The sequence below is a fragment of the Bombina bombina genome, chromosome 6, assembly GCF_027579735.1.
Source record: "Bombina bombina isolate aBomBom1 chromosome 6, aBomBom1.pri, whole genome shotgun sequence".
Classification (NCBI taxonomy): Eukaryota; Metazoa; Chordata; class Amphibia; order Anura; family Bombinatoridae; genus Bombina; species Bombina bombina.
The window spans coordinates 272,187,239-272,205,605 of record NC_069504.1 but is presented as its reverse complement, the minus strand read 5'-3'; the positions used below and the strand labels follow the sequence as shown (position 1 = coordinate 272,205,605).

Genomic DNA, 18,367 nt, shown 5'->3' with positions numbered 1-18,367 from the left:
AAAGAACCTAAAACAAGGGATCCTAATAGGGGGCGCTCTAATGGCAAAAATTCACAATAATGAAAATGAAATAAATGACAATAAGGAAAAATAATATAATACACGCACAGCAAAAATAAAAAAATATATATGCAAGAAAAATAACACTCAAACCCAAAGATGAGATAAAAGGACAGTCCCAAATTCAAAGTCCAAATAGATGGGGTGAATGAAATTCTGCAAATTCTGCACCACAGGACACGACAGCTGCTCTCTCCTTACATAAAATTTAGAAAGACATCTAGAAAAAACATGAGAAGACAAAAAAGAGGCGCATGTGTGTACCAGTAGAGAGATCCAATGTAATTGATGAAATCCCACCAGGGTACTCACATTTAACCAGAGCACTCATAAAGTGCTATCAGAGACGCACTGGGCAATTGCAGCAGCCCAGCTTGCTGTGATCCTATATGGCAACAGGGACAGGACCAGACCATAAGGATTCCTCAGGGACGCTGAAACATCACAGGCAACACCAAACACAGGGAGAACGGTTCCAGGGATAAGCTCAATAACAAGGCAGCAGCTTATCAGAACAGAAAGTTCAGTCCCAATGGAGATAGGAAGAAGGTGGTGTATAAAAAAATGATTCCAGTGGTGGTTCCAAGTATAAAATATATAAAAGGTTTATTAAAACATTAATAAAAACAAGAATCAAGAGGCAGGGCAAATACTTGTCCTCCTTGTATCAATGCAACGCGTTTCTCAGCTCAAACGCTGTTTATTCAGGCATATGTTACACACTAAATAATCACAATCCTATATACACCACCTAAAGCAATTAAGCTAATTACAAACAACAAACACCTGTGCAGAGACTTCCCAAAAGGGGATGTCCTAAGGTGTTTAACCTTTCATCTGTAGTAAGTGCTTCACAAATGATGATATTTGAAAGAATGACAGTTTAATTAAAAAATATAAATATAAATAAAATAAAAGTTTATGAGATAAGATGGAATACAACACATTATATATCAAGTGAGGATATACATTGCGATTTTGCTCATATAAAAGAACTGGCAATTATTAAAAAATGAAAACAATGCAATTGAAAAGTGATCAGAGCTCTATTTAGTATGTAGAATAACTTGCAATATGTATATAAATATGTAAGTAAATGGGAATACTAACTTCAAGCAAATCTCTGCGAAACCGGAAGTGGCACTAATGTGCTGAGCTCCAATCAAATGTCAGCAAAAATGGAGCGAGTCATCCAATCAGATGATAGTTAAGACCGGAAATGACACACGTATATATTTCACACCAATAGGATGTCCAGAAAAACAAAGATGGTGCTCCAATCAACTACCCAAAAAAACGGACTAAATAGCCAATTCAATATGGCTCTTAAAATAATAGACAAAGAAATGCTCCAATAGAAATAAATGATAACCGGAGACTAACAAAAAATAAATTAAATTATAAACTATCTGCACATAATGTGCCAAGATTAAATGGCGAAAATCGTCAGTATAAAAAAATAAAAGTGAAGATAGCAAAATAATAACCCTATTAGTGTGTAAATATATAGGATAACTATATTACACAAAAAATTATATCAAAAAGATGCTCACCAGTCAACCTTGAGGGACATAAGAAATATAAAAAATAAAAATATATACCAATACAGTATAATGAAATAAACAGATAGTGCAAATGTAATAGATGATTATGAATAATCAATATAGTGACCAATAAAAATTGCTGTATATCTAATAAGGTATCCAAGCTAAAAATATAGGTAGGTACATTGGACCTAAGACCACGACAGTCACTGCGAATACCACGGGAGAGATTTTCAGGATTAAGAGCAGGATTACCTGTAATACTTCCTTCGTGATATACGCACTGACTTGTAAATGTGGTCTTCAGTACTTGGGTCGTACAACTCGTAAGGTCCGCACCAGATGGAGCGAACACCTACGTAACATAAAAAAGAAGGTACTCAATCACAGTTTCCACAAACATTATGTTCAGAATCATTTTGGGGAACCTTACAGTTTCTCCATTATGCCCTTAGAATATATCCCTATGTCACATCTATATAATAGATTCATCAAATTAAGGCAAAGAGAGACTTTTTGGATCTATAAGTTCCAATCTCTAGTCCCTAAGGGTCTAAATGAAGTAATAGACTCTGCTGCTTTTAATTAATTACTTTGTATTTTCTGTACACTGGAGTTTGTGGTTTGGCTTCACATATGAGTTTTTTTTATTTCATATATATTACTTTATGAGAGATCTTGTAATATTAATACATTCTTTATATATATTTATATAACTATCTGTGTTCATGGTGTAATTCATTACACTCTTTATTAGTCTTGTTTCATTTTACACTTTTTTATAATTGTACCTCACCATGATGATGATTATTATTTATTATTTCGTATCTTATTAGTCACGTTCACATCCCACACATATTATTAGGTGGTATTATTATTATTACTATTATTTTTTCACTAATTAGCTACATTAATAGTATCACTATTGTAATAGTATATATATTTTTTTAGCTTGGATACCTTATAAGATATATAGCAATTTTTATTGGTCACTATATTGATTATTCATAATCATCTATTACATTTGCACTATCTGTTTATTTCATTATACTGTATTGGTATATATTTTTTTTTTTTATATTTCTTATGTCCCTCAAGGTTGACTGGTGAGCATCTTTTTGATATCATTTTTTGTGTAATATAGTTATCCTATATATTTACACACTAATAGGGTTATTATTTTGCTATCTTTACTTTTATTGTTTTATACTGACGATTTTCGTCATTTAATCTTAGCACATTATGTGCAGATAGTTTATAATTTAATTTATTTTTTGTTAGTCTCTGGTTATCATTTATTTCTATTGTAGCATTTCTTTGTCTATTATTTTAAGAGCCATATTGGATTGGCTATTTAGTCCGTTTTTTTGGGTAGTTGATTGGAGCACCAGCTCCGTTTTTCTGGACATCCTATTGGTGTGAAATATATGCGTGTGTAATTTCCGGTCTTAACTATCATCTGATTGGATTACTCGCTCCGTTTTTGCTGACATTTGATTGGAGCTCAGCACATTAGTGCCACTTCTGGTTTCGCCGATATTTGCTTGAAGTTAGTATTCGCATTTACATACATATTTTTATACATATTGCAAGTTATTCTACATACTAAATAGAGCTCTGATCACTTTTCAATTGCATTGTTTTCATTTTTTAATAATTGCCAGTTCTTTTATATGAGCAAAATCGCAATGTATATCCTCACTTGATATATAATATGTTGTATTCCATCTTATCTCATAAACTTTTATTTTATTTATATTTATATTTTTTAATTAAATTGTCATTCTTTCAAATATCATCATTTGTGAAGCACTACAGATGAAAGGTTAAACCTTAGGACATCCCCTTTTGGGAAGTCTCTGCACAGGTGTTTGTTGTTTGTAATTAGCTTAATTGCTTTAGGTGGTGTATATAGGATTGTGATTATTTAGTGTGTAACATATGCCTGAAGAAACAGCGTTTGAGCTGAGAAACGCATTGCATTGATACAAGGAGGACAAGTATTTGCCCTGCCTGTTGGTTCTTGTTTTTATTAATGTTTTAATAAACCTTTTATATATTTTATACTTGGAACCACCACTGGAATCATTTTTTATACACCACCTTCTTCCTATCTCCATTGGGACTGAACTTTCTGTTCTGATAAGCTGCTGCCTTGTTATTGAGCTTATCCCTGGAACCGTCCCTGCAGCTTCCCTGTGTTCCTTCAGCGTCCCTGCAGCTTCCCAGGAATCCTTTTGGTCTGGTCCTGCCCCTGTTGCCATATAGGATCACAGCAAGCTGGGCTGCTGCAATTGCCCAGTGCGTCTCTGATAGCACTGCAAGAGTGCTCTGGCTAAATGTGAGTACCCTGGTGTGATTTCATCAATTAAATTTGATCTCTCTACTGGTACACACATGCGCCTCTTTTTTGTCTTCTCATGTTTTTTTTAAGATTGTTATCAGATTTAGAGGACTGAGATTCAACTGACGGATCAGTACTGGGAACCTCTAACATCACCAAAACCTCTCTAAGGAGTAAAGCAGGTGTGCCAATCTAAATCTAAATGCTAAGCCCTCCACAGTCGGAGGACCCAAGTCAGCAGATTTCGACCCTGGAGGTTCTCCTTCTGAGGCCTCAGAGGGAACCGCATCCCCAGAGGACTGATCGGACACTATTGTTATTTTACACGAATGTCCAGGGGCAGGAGAGCCTGAATTACCCCTTCGCTTATGCGTAGCAGGAATGGGTAATATCGCTAAGGCCGTAGAGATGGCCATGCGGAACTGCGCAGTAACCTCTGGTGGAAACAAACCTGTTACAGGTGAAGGAGGATTGGAACTCGCGAAAACTGCATATGTAGGAACAGAATCTAGGGAACACACCTCACTGGATGAAGAATCCTCAGAGGCGGATGGCTCAATGGTCTCTTACATCTCAACATTGGTTGATGAGAACACCCTATTGCAGCATATGGAACATAATTGAGAGGGCTGGATTACCCGGGCCTCCTCACAATATACACAGGTATCAAATTCTGTATCGGAGGGATCCCAATCTAAAATAACAGAATCCTCCATAACTCCTCTATATCAAATTATAGAAAAGGAAAAACAACTGGCACCTTATACCCCCAATGGCTGGGGCACTCACCCCCTCCTATGACCCAGACAGATAGAGAAGATACTCCTCTCCGCAGAAAACCGGTTTGGAATTGGAAGCAGGAAAAAAAACGTGACCACTCCCGGTCACATGGTGCTCATGCAGGACCTGGCCCTGCTAAGGAAAAAGCGTGCCATCCTAATATAAAGAAACTGCGCAGCTCTCATGATGAAAATAACCTGTACATTCCGTATCAGCCTAAGAGCCAAACGTTCTAACACATAAGCAGTTAAAATCACTTAAAGGACCAGTCAACACAGTAGATTTGCATAATCAACAAATGCAAGATAACAAGACAATGCAATAGCACTTAGTCTGAACTTCAAATGAGTAGTAGATTTTTTTTTCTGACAATTTTAAGTTATGTCTTTTTCCACTCCCCCTGTACCATGTGACAGCCATCAGCCAATCACAAATGCATACACGTACCATGTGACAGCCACCAGCCATTCACAAATGCATACACACTTATTCTTGCACATGCTCAGTAGGAGCTGGTGACCCAAAAAGTTTAAATATAAAAAGACTGTGCACATTTTGTTAATGGAAGTAAATTGGAAAGTTGTTTAAAATGGCATGCTCTATCTGAATAATGAAAGTTTAATTTTGATTGAGTGTCCCTTTAACAAATATGATTAAAAATCCCCACTGTTCAATAATCCCCCTCAGGATATATTAACTCTTGATTCCATAAAGATAAAGGAGTCAAACTGTGACCCTGTCTTCTATCGTTATACATGTGTGTAAATAATGAAACAATCTTACCGGAATCTATGCTGTGGAAAAGTGACACGGTCCTTCAAATTTGACAGATTGTAGCAGCGCTTCTGACATGGACTTGATTGAAGAAAGCAGGCAGCGAAACTCATCAACGCTGATTGCTTAAGGAGGTGTTAATATGAGTCTGGATGGATTCGTAGAAAGACTCTCCCTGCATCTCCATACTCTAACTTTCATCAATGCTCTCACTGAGAGGCTGACAGGACTACTTAAAACTCCAGTCCCATCTTGAAGGGCAGATACCCTTCCTAAGGAACTACTCCAAAATCTTCTGACACTTCTCTGCCAACCTCCTGTGACGAAAGGCAAAGAATGACTGGGGGATGAGGGAAGTGGGGAAGGTATTTAAGCCTTTTGCTGGGGTGTCTTTGCCTCCTCCTGGTAGCCAGGTTGTGTATTTCCCACAAGTAAGGAATGAAGCCATGGACTCTCCTCATATTAAGAAGGAAATATAGATAACATCTACTGCTCAAGGCAGATCTATCACTTTAGTTGAGGCATCTAAAAATGAACTAGATTTGTCTAACAATCTTCTAGTAAAATGATGCTGTGTAACTTTGTGTAATGCAAAATAATTTCATTCTAATGTGTTTTAATTATATTTCTCCTTACTGAAGTAAAACTTAAAAGTCTGTATCCAAACTGGCTTTAAAGAAAAATGACAATTGGTTGAACCCTGTTTAAAACTCAATTAAAGGAACACTAAAGACAAAATTAAACTTTTATGATTCAGATACAGCATGTGATTTTAAACAACTTTCCAATTTACTTCCATTAACAAAATGTGCACAGTCTTTTATATTTACACTTTTGAGTCATTGGCTCCTTCTGAGCATGTGCAAGAATTCACAGAATATACGTATATGCATTTGTGATTGGCTGATGGCTGTCACATGATACAGGAGTAGTGGAAATAGACATAGCTTTGAAATTTGACAGAAAAAAAATCTACTACTCATTTGAAGTTCAGACTAAGGGCTCGATTTATCAAGCCCCTACAGCTGCAAGTTCTCATAAGAACTTGCTCGCTGTAATTTATCAAGCAGCAGTCACCAGACCGCTGCTTCCCTAAGCTCTTCGCCACCTCTAAGGTGGCGAAATTCAATCTCCGCGGTCGAGTCCGACCGAGGAGATTGTCAGCTCCTGCCCGCGCGTGATTGGCTGTGTGCGGGAAGGGGGCAGGATTGCACGCCGCTCGTGTGCAATGTTAATTACCTACGGGTAATTTCGCCCCGCCACAGGCGAGCTGAGGCGTACAGGGGCGCGTATATGTGCCCCTGTATGCCTCAGCTTTGATAAATCTAGCCCTAAGTGCTATTTAACTGTCTTTTTTTCATGCATTTGTTGATTATGCAAAGCTACTGTATTCACTGGTCCTTTAAGTGCATACAAATTCAATGTGGTGACTACAGTATTGATATAGTTTATATAGTTTATGAAATCTTTAGTGTACTAAAAACATAAAAGAAAATTACTTTAGTCATTAAAACTTACAAGGAGAAATGTACTGAATATTCCAAATCTGTTTTGGGCATGTTATATTTCTATTTTCTTGAATAGTGTAGTTCGATCACATAATTATTAATTGTAAATAATATGATTTTCACTTCATTTTTATAGGTTGTCTGAAACTCTGAATAAGTTAATATTACCTTGGCTCATCAAGCATTAAGTAAAACATAATTTTTGTAAAACACTACATTTAATTACCTTGTTGACATGTCTTGAAAAAGATAGCATTTTGCGGTGTTTGGAGAATTACATTGCCTTCCGAATTCATAATAATAATATTAACTTCAAAAGCTGCAACTCCATCTTGATTACCAAGGCATGGAAATCCAACTTGAACAACTGGAACACAATAGAATCGTCACAAATAATTATATTAAACACTGAAAAAAAATATTTTTACATCATGTTAAAAAACTTAAAGGGACATAAAACCCAATTTTTTTCTTTCCAATTTACTCCTATTATCTAATTCCCTTCATTTTCTTGATATCATTTGTTAAAAGCGTATCTGGATAGGTTCAGTAGCTGCTGATTGGTGGCTGCACATAGATAACTCGTTTGATTGGCTCACCCATGTGCATTGCTCTTTCTTCAACAAAGGATATCTAAAGAATGAAGCAAATTAAATAATACAAGTAAATTGGAAAGTTATTTAAAATTGTATTCTCTATCTGAATAATGAAAGATTTTTGGGGGGTTTGATGTCCTTTTAAAGGGACAGTAAAGTCAAAATTAAACTTTCATGATTCCGATATAACATACAATTTTAAACAACTTTCCAATTTACTTCTTTGTTCTCTTGGTATCTTTTACTAAAGTGTATAACTAGGAAAGCTCACAAGAACTCAGGAGTGTGCACGTGTCTTTAATACTCTAAGGCAGCAGTGTTTTGGCAACATTATTTGTAGCTTTGTTATACAATGTTGCAAAACGCTGCTCCCATAGAGTACTAAAGAAACTTGCGCACTCCTGAGCTCTTATGAACCTACCTAGTTTTACTCTTCAATAAAATGATACCAAGAGAACAAAGCACATTTGATAACAGAAGTAAATTGAAAATGTGTTTAAAATTGTGTGCTCTATCTGAATAATGAAAGTTTAATTTTGACTTTACTTATCTCAAATCACAAAGAAAAATTACTGGTTAAAAATATTTAAAAGTGGTAATTTATAAATGAGTATACTTTTGAAGGAAAATATCATTAATGAAAATGATCTATAGATTTATGAAGTTTGAAATCTTTTTTTATATATAAATGGCATATTCATTGATGCAATACAAAATAAATCTATTGCAATATACCAGGGGCGCTATCCGATATACGGCATAGTTTTCGGCGCAAGCGAGGAAACCCGCATCGCCCGCAGTTTCAGCTCGCAACTCGAGCTATCCAATATACGGCGCCGTCAGATGCTAAACTGGCGTAAGTCGGATAAACCAGCGATGTCCAGAAATCTGCGTAAGTACAAATTTCTGGAGTCGCCAGTGACTTACGGCACTTTAGAAACTGCCGGTGCCTACAAAACTTAACTAAAGTCTAAATCTCCCGTACTGTCTAACACGCCTCCCCCAAGTAAGCCTGACACGTCTAACCCTCTATCCGCTATCCCCCCTCACTATCCTAACAATAAAAAATGTATTAACCCCTAAACCGCCGCTCCCGGACCCCGCCGCCAGCTATATTAAATCTATAACCCCCTAAAGTGAGCCCTAACACCGCCGCCATCTATGTTACCTACCCCCTAATGTGAGCTCCTACCCCGCCGCCAGCTATATTAAACTATATTAACCAGTATCTAATCCCCCTACCCAGCCGCCAGCTATAGTATCTATATTAACCCCTAATCTAATCCCCCTAAAATAATTATCTCTATTACCAGCCCTTAAAAGGGCCTTTTGCGGGGCTTTGCCCCAAAGTAAACAGCTCTTTTGCCCTATAACCTGCCCTCCCTACACCGCCGCCACCTATATTAATAGTATTAACCCCTAATGTAAGCCCCTTACACCGCCGCCATCTATATTAAAATTATTAACCCCTAATTTAATCTACCTACCCCGCCGCCAGCTATATTATCTATATTAACCCTAAGTATATTATAGTTAATATAGTTTTTACATTATATATATTAACTATATTAACCCTAATTATATTAGGGTTAATATAGTTAATATAGTTACTATAGTATTTATATTAACTATATTAACTCTATCTAACCCTAACACCCCTAACTAAATTCTTATTAAATAAATCTAATTCATATTATAAACTAAAATATTCCTATTTAAATCTAAATACTTACTTATAAAATAAACCCTAAGATAGCTACAAAATAATTAATAATTACATTGTAGCTATGTAAGGGTTTATATTTATTTTACAGGTAAATTGTTAATTATTTTAACTAGGTATAATAGCTATTAAATAGTTATTAACTATTTAATAGCTACCTAGTTAAAATAATTACCCAATTACCTGTAAAATAAATCCTAACCTAAGTTACAAATACACCTACACTATCAATAAATTAAATAAACTACAAATATCTATCTAAAAATACAATTAAATAAACTAAACTAAATTACAAAAAAAAAAAACACTAAATTACAAAAAATAAAAAAAAGATTACAGCAATTTTAAGCTAATTACACCTATTCTAAGCCCCCTAATAAAATAATAAAGCCCCCCAAAATAAAAAATTCCCTACCCTATTCTAAATTATAAAATACCCAGCTCTGTACCAGCCCTTAAAAGGGCTTTTTGTGGGGTATTTACCCCAAGTTAACAGCTCTTTTGCCTGTAAAAAAAAAGAACACAACACCCCCCCCCCAACATTACAACCCACCACCCACATACCCCTATTCTAAACCCATCCAAACCCCCCTTAAAAAAACCTAACACTACCCCCCTGAAGATCTCCCTACCTTGTCTTCACCCAACCGGGCCGAACTCCTCATCCGATCCGGGCGATGTCTTTATCCAAGCGGCAAAGAAGAAGTCTTCATCCCGACGATGTCTTTATTCAAGCGGCAGCAAAGTCTTCTTCCATCCGGCGACATCTTCCATCAAGCGGCATCTTCAATCTTCTTTCTTCGCTCCTCCGACGCGGAGCATCCATCCTGGCCGACGACTGAACGACAAATGAGGTACCTTTAAATTACGTCATCCAAGATGGCGTCCGTCGAATTCCGATTGGCTGATAGGATTCTATCAGCCAATCGGAATTAAGGTAGAAAAATCTGATTGGCTGATTGAATCAGCCAATCAGATTCAAGTTCAATCCGATTGGCTGAACCAATCAGCCAATTGGATTGAACTTGAATCTGATTGGCTGATTCAATCAGCCAATCAGATTTTTCTACCTTAATTCCGATTGGCTGATAGAATCCAGCCAATCGGAATTCGACGGACACGATCTTGGATGACGTCATTTACAGGTACCTCATTCGTCGGGAAGTCATCGTGCTGGATGGATGCTCCGCGGCAGAGAAGCGAAGAAAGAAGATTGAAGATGCCGCTTTGCTTGAAGACATCACCGGATGGAAGAAGACTCTATGCCGCTTGCTTGAAGACATCACCGGATGGAAGAAGACTCTCTGCCGCTTGCTTGAAGACATCACCGGATGGAAGAAGACTCTCTGCCGCTTGCTTGACGACATCGCCGGATGGAAGAAGACTTTACTGCAGCTTGCTTGAAGACATCCCCTGGATCGGATGAAGAGTTCTGCCCGGCGGGGTGAATACAAGGTAGGGAGATCTTCAGGGGGGGTAGTGTTAGGTTTATTTAAGGGGGGTTTGGGTTAGATTAGGGGTATGTGGGTGGTGGGTTGTAATGTTGGGGGTGGTATTGTGTTTTTTTTTTTCAGGCAAAAGAGCAGTTTTCTTTGGGGCATGCCCCGCAAAAGGCCCTTTTAAGGGCTGGTAAGGTAAAAGAGCTAACTTTTTTAATTTAGAATAGGGCAGGGAATTTTTTTTATTTTGGGGGGCTTTATTATTTTATTAGGGGGCTTAGATTGGGTGTAATTAGCTTAAAATTGCTGTAATCTTTTTTTTATTTTTTGTAATTTAGTGTTTGTTTGTTTTTGTAATTTAGTTTAGTTTATTTAATTGTATTTTAGATAGATATTTGTAGTTTATTTAATTTATTGATAGTGTAGGTGTATTTGTAACTTAGGTTAGGATTTATTTTACAGGTAATTGGGTAATTATTTTAACTAGGTAGCTATTAAATAGTTAATAACTATTTAATAGCTATTATACCTAGTTAAAATAATTAACAATTTACCTGTAAAATAAATATAAACCCTAACATAGCTACAATGTAATTATTAATTATATTGTAGCTATCTTATGGTTTATTTTATAGGTAAGTATTTAGATTTAAATAGGAATATTTTAGTTTATATTATGAATTAGATTTATTTAATAAGAATTTAGTTAGGGGTGTTAGGGTTAGATAGAGTTAATATAGTTAATATAAATACTATAGTAACTATATTAACTATATTAACCCTAATATAATTAGGGTTAATATAGTTAATATATATAATGTAATAACTATATTAACTATAATATACTTAGGGTTAATATAGATAATATAGCTGGCGGCGAGGTAGGTAGATTAAATTAGGGGTTAATAATTTTAATATAGATGGCGGCGGTGTAAGGGGCTTACATTAGGGGTTAATACTATTAATATAAGTGGCGGCGGTGTAGGGAGGGCAGGTTATAGGGCAAAAGAGCTGTTTACTTTGGGGCAAAGCCCCGCAAAAGGCCCTTTTAAGGGCTGGTAATAGAGCTTATTACTTTAGGGATATTAGATTAGGGGTTAATAATATTAATATAGCTGGCGGCGGTATAGGGGGATTAGATTAGGGGTTAATAATTTTTATATAGGTGGCGGCGGTGTAAGGGGTCAGATTAGGGGATAGATAAGGTAGATGGCGGCGGTGTAAGGGGTTTTACATTAGGGAATAGATAAGGTAGATGGCGGCGGTTTTAGGGGTTCACATTAGGGGATAGATCAGTTAGATGGTGGCGGTTTTAGGGGCTCACAGTAGGGGGTTAGTTTATGTAGATGGCGGCGGGGTCCGGGAGCGGCGGTTTAGGGGTTAAATACTTTATTAGGGATTGCGGAGGGGGATCGCGGTTGACAGGTAGATAGACATTGCGCATGCGTTAGGTGTTAGGTTTCATTTAGCAGGTAGTTTAGGGAGTTACGGGGCTCCAATAGTCAGCGTAAGGCTTCTTACAGCTGCTTTTTGTGGCGAGGTGAAAATGGAGTAAGATTTCTCCATTTTCGCCACGTAAGTCCTTACGCTGTATATTGGATACCAAACTGCACTGGTTTGGTATACCTGCCTATGGCCCAAAAAACTACGGGCGACGGCAGAAATATACGGGCGTAACTTCTAAGTTACGCCGTATATAGGATACTAAACCAGCGCGAATATTGGCGTCGCCAGCTTTTGCAGGCGACAATTTTTATCGGATCGGGCCCCAGGGGTCGCCAACCTTTCGGACCTCAGGGACCACTAAACTCACAATTTTGAATCCCGTGGGCCACTAACATGATTTTTTTTTAAAAGGTACAAACCTCTATGTGTGTATGTGTGTGTGTGTGTGTATATATATATATATATATATATATATATATATATATATATATATATACACACACATACTGTACATAATAGTATAACCATAACTACATTTACATTCTGTATATATTTACACATTTTTAAGAATTATTTTTTGGAATTAACTAACTGAATGACAGAACTGAGAGAATACTTCCAAATGACAGATGAAGGGTGAGTGACAACTTTTGAGCTGGAAACAGAGAGGCAGAAAGTGGGGAAAAAGAATTCTGTTTAAAAGGACCACAAGACTTCCAAGTTACCTCCCCAGTTAGGAATTATTCAAAACAATTTATGACTCCAATGTCTGTCCATGATCATAAGTAAAGTTTATATCAGAAAGCTCTCAATATGGTTGTGAGCTAACCACGACTGATGTTACTGGCAATTACTATAATACTGGTGGGATATGGCTGATCTGCTGGATGACATATACTGGAATTCAGGTGGAATGGCTTTGTGTGCAGGAAAATAATTAGAATAAAAAAAATAATTAATATTTAATAAATAAAAAAAGATGGAGGGGAGGAAGACAAACAGTGATGTAAGTCCATCTGAAGGAATTAGGAAAACTACTACAAAGAGACAGGTAAAGGGAAGAAAATAAATTAAAAATATTTTTTTTTTTTTATTTTCTTTTTTTATATACTTTAATTCCACTATTTCAAGCCAAGACTATACCAACCTCTGCTGGCTTTAGAATTGAAGCATCTTTCTCTGAGCAGTGCGCCGGACGGGAGGAGTTAAAAATACAATCTAGCTATGCAAGTTGCGCAGTACTACTCAACGTGCATAGGGAGATTGAAATTTAACTTCTCCTCCGTCAGTTTTCACTGATGTCCAGCCAGGCACTGTAGTGAGTTGCGGCGCAGTGGGGGTGACACCATCAGAGGAGATTAGATCCTGCTTGATGGTGTCAAGGATCACCAACATCTTCTCGTGGACCACTAGTTATAAATGGAATTAATTTCCAAATGATTTCATTAAAATATATATAGTATATAGTTAAATATTGTGAAGCTAACAAAAATCTAACAGCCTGATGAAACAGTCATTGTCTGACTGAGAAATGCGTATTGTTACACTTACTTCTTGCCTTTATACCATCTTTTGACACTGCACACCTGGGATTTGGTGCTTATTTTGCTGGAGATATATATATCCTGAGTAATAGGATTCTGAGCTGCATCTTGTGTTATCATACACTGGGAGATTCCATTCTGTGTAACTGGAGTTGAAGCCACACTGGAGGCCAGTCTGCTGGTTGACTGATTCCAGCCTGCTTCATTTGCACCAAGAGGTGCTTCAACAAATGTGAGTGTAATATATTTTTCCCACACTTTCTTCACAAGAATATATACAGTGCTAGGCCATGTGGCACTTCTGTCTCCTTGTATTTTCTACAGATTGCTGAATTTGGATCCTGGCCTTGGATCCTGCTACAGATAGCTGCCTGGACCTGAATTTTTTACATTTCATTCTACCAATGGGACCTGGACTTGAAGTTACAAAACAATACAGCAAAACAAATGTGTCCATAGATAAAAATGACATAGGACTAGGGTATGCATTGCAGCAACGTATACAGTACAATATAAATAAAAGTTTACTTTCTAAGACATCAGTACTGCGCTCTGACACAGTAAAACGTATACATTTGGTGGGGGAACAATGTGCCAAAAACATGGAGCTGTGACTAGCGGATTTAGTGCTTGTATGGAGATATGATATTCTGCCGTGTGAGAGGAATATATATAAATTAGATCTCCTACAATATAACCCTAAAAGTACATAGTAAAGTTAGGACTAGCTCTATAGGAACTTCAGTTTTATATTATATAAGATAAAACGTATAGAGAAATGATCCCCATATTGCCATATAATATGCTCTTTTGTCTTGCCAAGTTTATTCAAGGCATAGGGGGTTGGCTTTTGGGTCTGGTCACTCCTGGACCAGAGTATATAAGGGGAGAGAGAGTAGAGTCAACGGGCAAGAGCCGTTCAAAAAGATAGAGGGGGAAATGGGGGGGGGAGATGGGAGGAAATGTGGGGGAGGAGGCAAGACTTTTAAATTGACCTGGAGTTGAGGTTTGTAAGCTGAGAGAGGTATATTGACTATGAGGATGTGGATAGAGGGATGCCTAGTACTACCCCTGTTTTCAAGCTATACTAAGAGTATCTGGTGCTTAATTATCCTGGAGGTCACTGTGTGCCCCACAGCAGATAGGACTTGTGTTATCCTCTGGACTTTACGGAATATGCAGTGAGGACCACATAGAAATACAGACAGTGCCTGGCTGGCAGCCAATATTATATAAGCTGAGGAAAACTGAACTATAAGCTAGTAGATACGTCTTTTGTGTAGTTAAGAGGTAGTTCAAATTACATCAAACAAAATAAATATTTCCTACAATAAATTTAGCGCCAGCGTGAGTCGCGTGAGGATGTGTGCTATTAGTGATAGTATGGGCTGTTATATAGTATAAAACCTATCTTAGATATTCAGTAGTGTCAGTGAAGTTAAGAGCCCCATATTACACAGAGGGGGACTTGGACATTTTATTATTCATTAATATGCTTTCATATATATTTTCTTATTATTTTTAAGATTTCTACCATTTTTTATTGACTTTGTGTAAGACTCTGTTCTCTTCTTTTCCTTGTCACTCCCAGTTACTCCCACTGACTGCTGATTCGCTAACTACTCCTTAAGACAGGTGCTCCCCTTGCACTCTGTGCCTAGTATTGAAGTTTCTACATACAGATTGGATTACAAACTTTCTCTGTCCTGCATGTTCCAGCTTACCTATAATCAATTGCTGGTATTATAGCAGGATTCAAAAGACTTTGTTTGCCGTTTATACCTTCAAAGACATCATTGTCTTCTGCCTTATATTCAAGTGAGGAATTGTACAACTTTCGTTTTGTTTAATTAGCTGCTTCATTCTTTTTGCAGCTCATACCTTCAACACAGCTAAACAGCAGCACGCAAAAGGATTCAAACTGTGACGTCACTTCCACTCCGGGCCCGGCACCAACAAACTTTCTCCCTGCTTGCGGTTGGAACGGACTACTACCGAATAGACTTGATATTTGTGTATGAGTTTCAGGTACCACACTATTTAACCGCATTACCGCTTTACTAACCTATAAACTACTAAATTACTTGTGGCTATTACTGCAACTACATAATTACTAAAGCATCAACTAATATCTGCTTAACTGTTTATTCTCTGCAAAGATCCTGCTTTTCCTTGAAAGTAATAAGGCATATCTCCTGCATAAACTGCTATGTTGAATTAAGTCACTTGCTTGCTGGGAAAGACTTTTTATTGCTGCTGCATTTGTTCCGTTATTTCACCAGTTCTATACTCTATTTCTGTTGTTGTCTCTCTAAGATATACATCAGATTATATATGTTTTTCATTGCAGCCTGCTGCTGTATACAAACCATGTTCTTTTTCTGAATTTGAGCAAAATTCACAAATCTGAAAGAGTCCTTTTTGCAATAAAGGATTTAGACAGAATTGTGTAACAAACAAACAATTTTGGTTGTAACTGCAGTTGTGTTCCACTATCAAGAGTTTATTCAAAACCTAACATAATACTAGGGGGGCTAGTTATCAAGCCGTCTACTTTTCTGGCTTCGCCGGCCCAATACGTCCGCCTAAGCTCGCCTACCTTCACCGCCGCGGACCTTGAATACGTTCGCCTAAGTTATCAAATAAAGCTGTCAAAAAGCTGCGGGGCGATGAGCAGCGGACTGTGACAGTTATCACTCATCCGATCTCGCTGCCCTTCGGCTTTTTCCCAGCTTTATTGCTAGCCTGTCACTAAGCACTCACACTAAACTGCACTGTTCTACCCCCTATACCGGCGCCCCCGGAGCCCCCCGCAACTAAATAAAGTTACTAACCCCTAAACCGCCGCTCCTAGACACTGCCGCAACTCTTATAAATGTATTAACCCCTAAACCGCCGCTCCTAGACCCCGCCGCAACTCTTATAAATGTATTAACCCCTAAACCGCCGCTCCCGGACACCGCTGCCACCTACAGTATACCTAGTAACCCCTATCCTGCCCCCCCTACACCGTCGCCCTCTATTATAAAATAATTAACCCCTATCCTGCTGATCCCGCACCTCTCCGCAACTAAATAAATAGTTTAACCCCTAAACCGCCGCTCCATGAACCCGCCGCAACCTATATTAAACCTATTAACCCCTATCCTGCCCCCCCTACACCGTCGCCACCTATAATAAATTTATTAACCCCTATCCTGCCCCCCACTACGCCGCCGCCACTGTAATAAAATTATTAACCCCTAAACCTAAGTCTAACCCTAACGCCCCCCTAACTTAAATATTAATTAAATAAATCTAAATAAATTAACTCTTATTAACTAAATGAATCCTATTTAAAACTAAATACTTACCTTTAAAATAAACCCTAATATAGCTACAATATAAATAAGAATTATATTCTAGCTATCTTAGGATTTATATTTATTTGACAGGTAACTTTCAATTTATTTTAACCATGTACAATAACTATTAAATAGTTATTAACTATTTAATAGCTTACCTAGCTAAAATAAAGAGAAATGTACCTGTGAAATAAATCCTAACCTAAGTTACAATTACACCTAACACTACACTATACTTTAATAAATTATTCCTATTTAAAAATAAATACTTACCTGTAAAATAAACCCTAAGATAGCTACAATGTAATTAATAATTATATTATAGCTATCTTAGGATTTATATTTATTTTACAGGTAACTTTGTATTTATTTTAGCTAGTTAGAATAGTTATTAAATAGTTATTAACTATTTAATAACTACCTAGCTAAAAGAAATACAAAATTACCTGTAAAATAAATCCTAACCTAAGTTACAATTAAACCTAATACTACACTATCATTAAATTAACTAAATAAACTACCTACAAATAACTACAATTAAATACAATTACATAAACTAACTAAAGTACAAAAAATAAAAAAAGCTAAGTTACAAAAAATAAAAAATTAAGTTACAAACATGTTAAAAATATTACAACAATTTTAAGCTACTTACACCTAATCTAAGCCCCCTAATAAAATAACAAACCCCCCAAAATAAGAAAAATCCCTACCCTATTCTAAATTAAATAAATTTCAAAGCTCTTTTACCTTACCAGCCCTTAAAAGGGCCATTTGTGGGGGCATGCCCCAAAAAGTTCAGCTCTTTTGCCTGTAAAAGAAAAATACAACCCCCCCCAACATTAAAACCCACCACCCACATACCCCTAATCTAACCCAAACCCCCCTTACAAAAACCTAACACTAATCCCCTGAAGATCATCCTACCTTGAGTCGTCTTCACTCAGCCGAGCCACCGATGGAACTGAAGAGGACATCCGGAGCGGAAGAAGTTAATCCTCCAAGCGGCGCTGAAGAAATCTTCCATCCGATGAAGTCATCATCCAGGCGGCGCTGAAGAAGTCTTTGATCCGGCCGATGTCATCTTCCAAGAGGCGCTGAAGATGTCTTCTATCCGGGTGAAGTCATCTTCCAAGCCGGGTCTTGAATCTTCCTTCCGCCGACGTGGAACCACCTTCTTCACCGACGGACTACGACGAATGACGGCTCCTTTAAGGGACGTCATCCAAGATGGCGTCCCCTCAATTCCGATTGGCTGATAGGAT

The 18,367-nt window shown here is 37.3% G+C and overlaps 1 protein-coding gene across 2 annotated transcripts in view; it reads right to left on the bottom strand.

The window, feature by feature from the left end:
• WIF1 (WNT inhibitory factor 1) overlaps positions 1–18,367 on the bottom strand; it is a 283,251-nt gene that overhangs the window by 170,063 nt on the left and 94,821 nt on the right. For both annotated transcript variants that reach the window (XM_053716857.1, XM_053716856.1), the window contains exon 4: positions 7,237–7,377. In XM_053716857.1, coding sequence (XP_053572832.1) covers positions 7,237–7,377 — 141 coding nt within the window. The remainder of the gene's footprint in view (positions 1–7,236; positions 7,378–18,367) is intronic.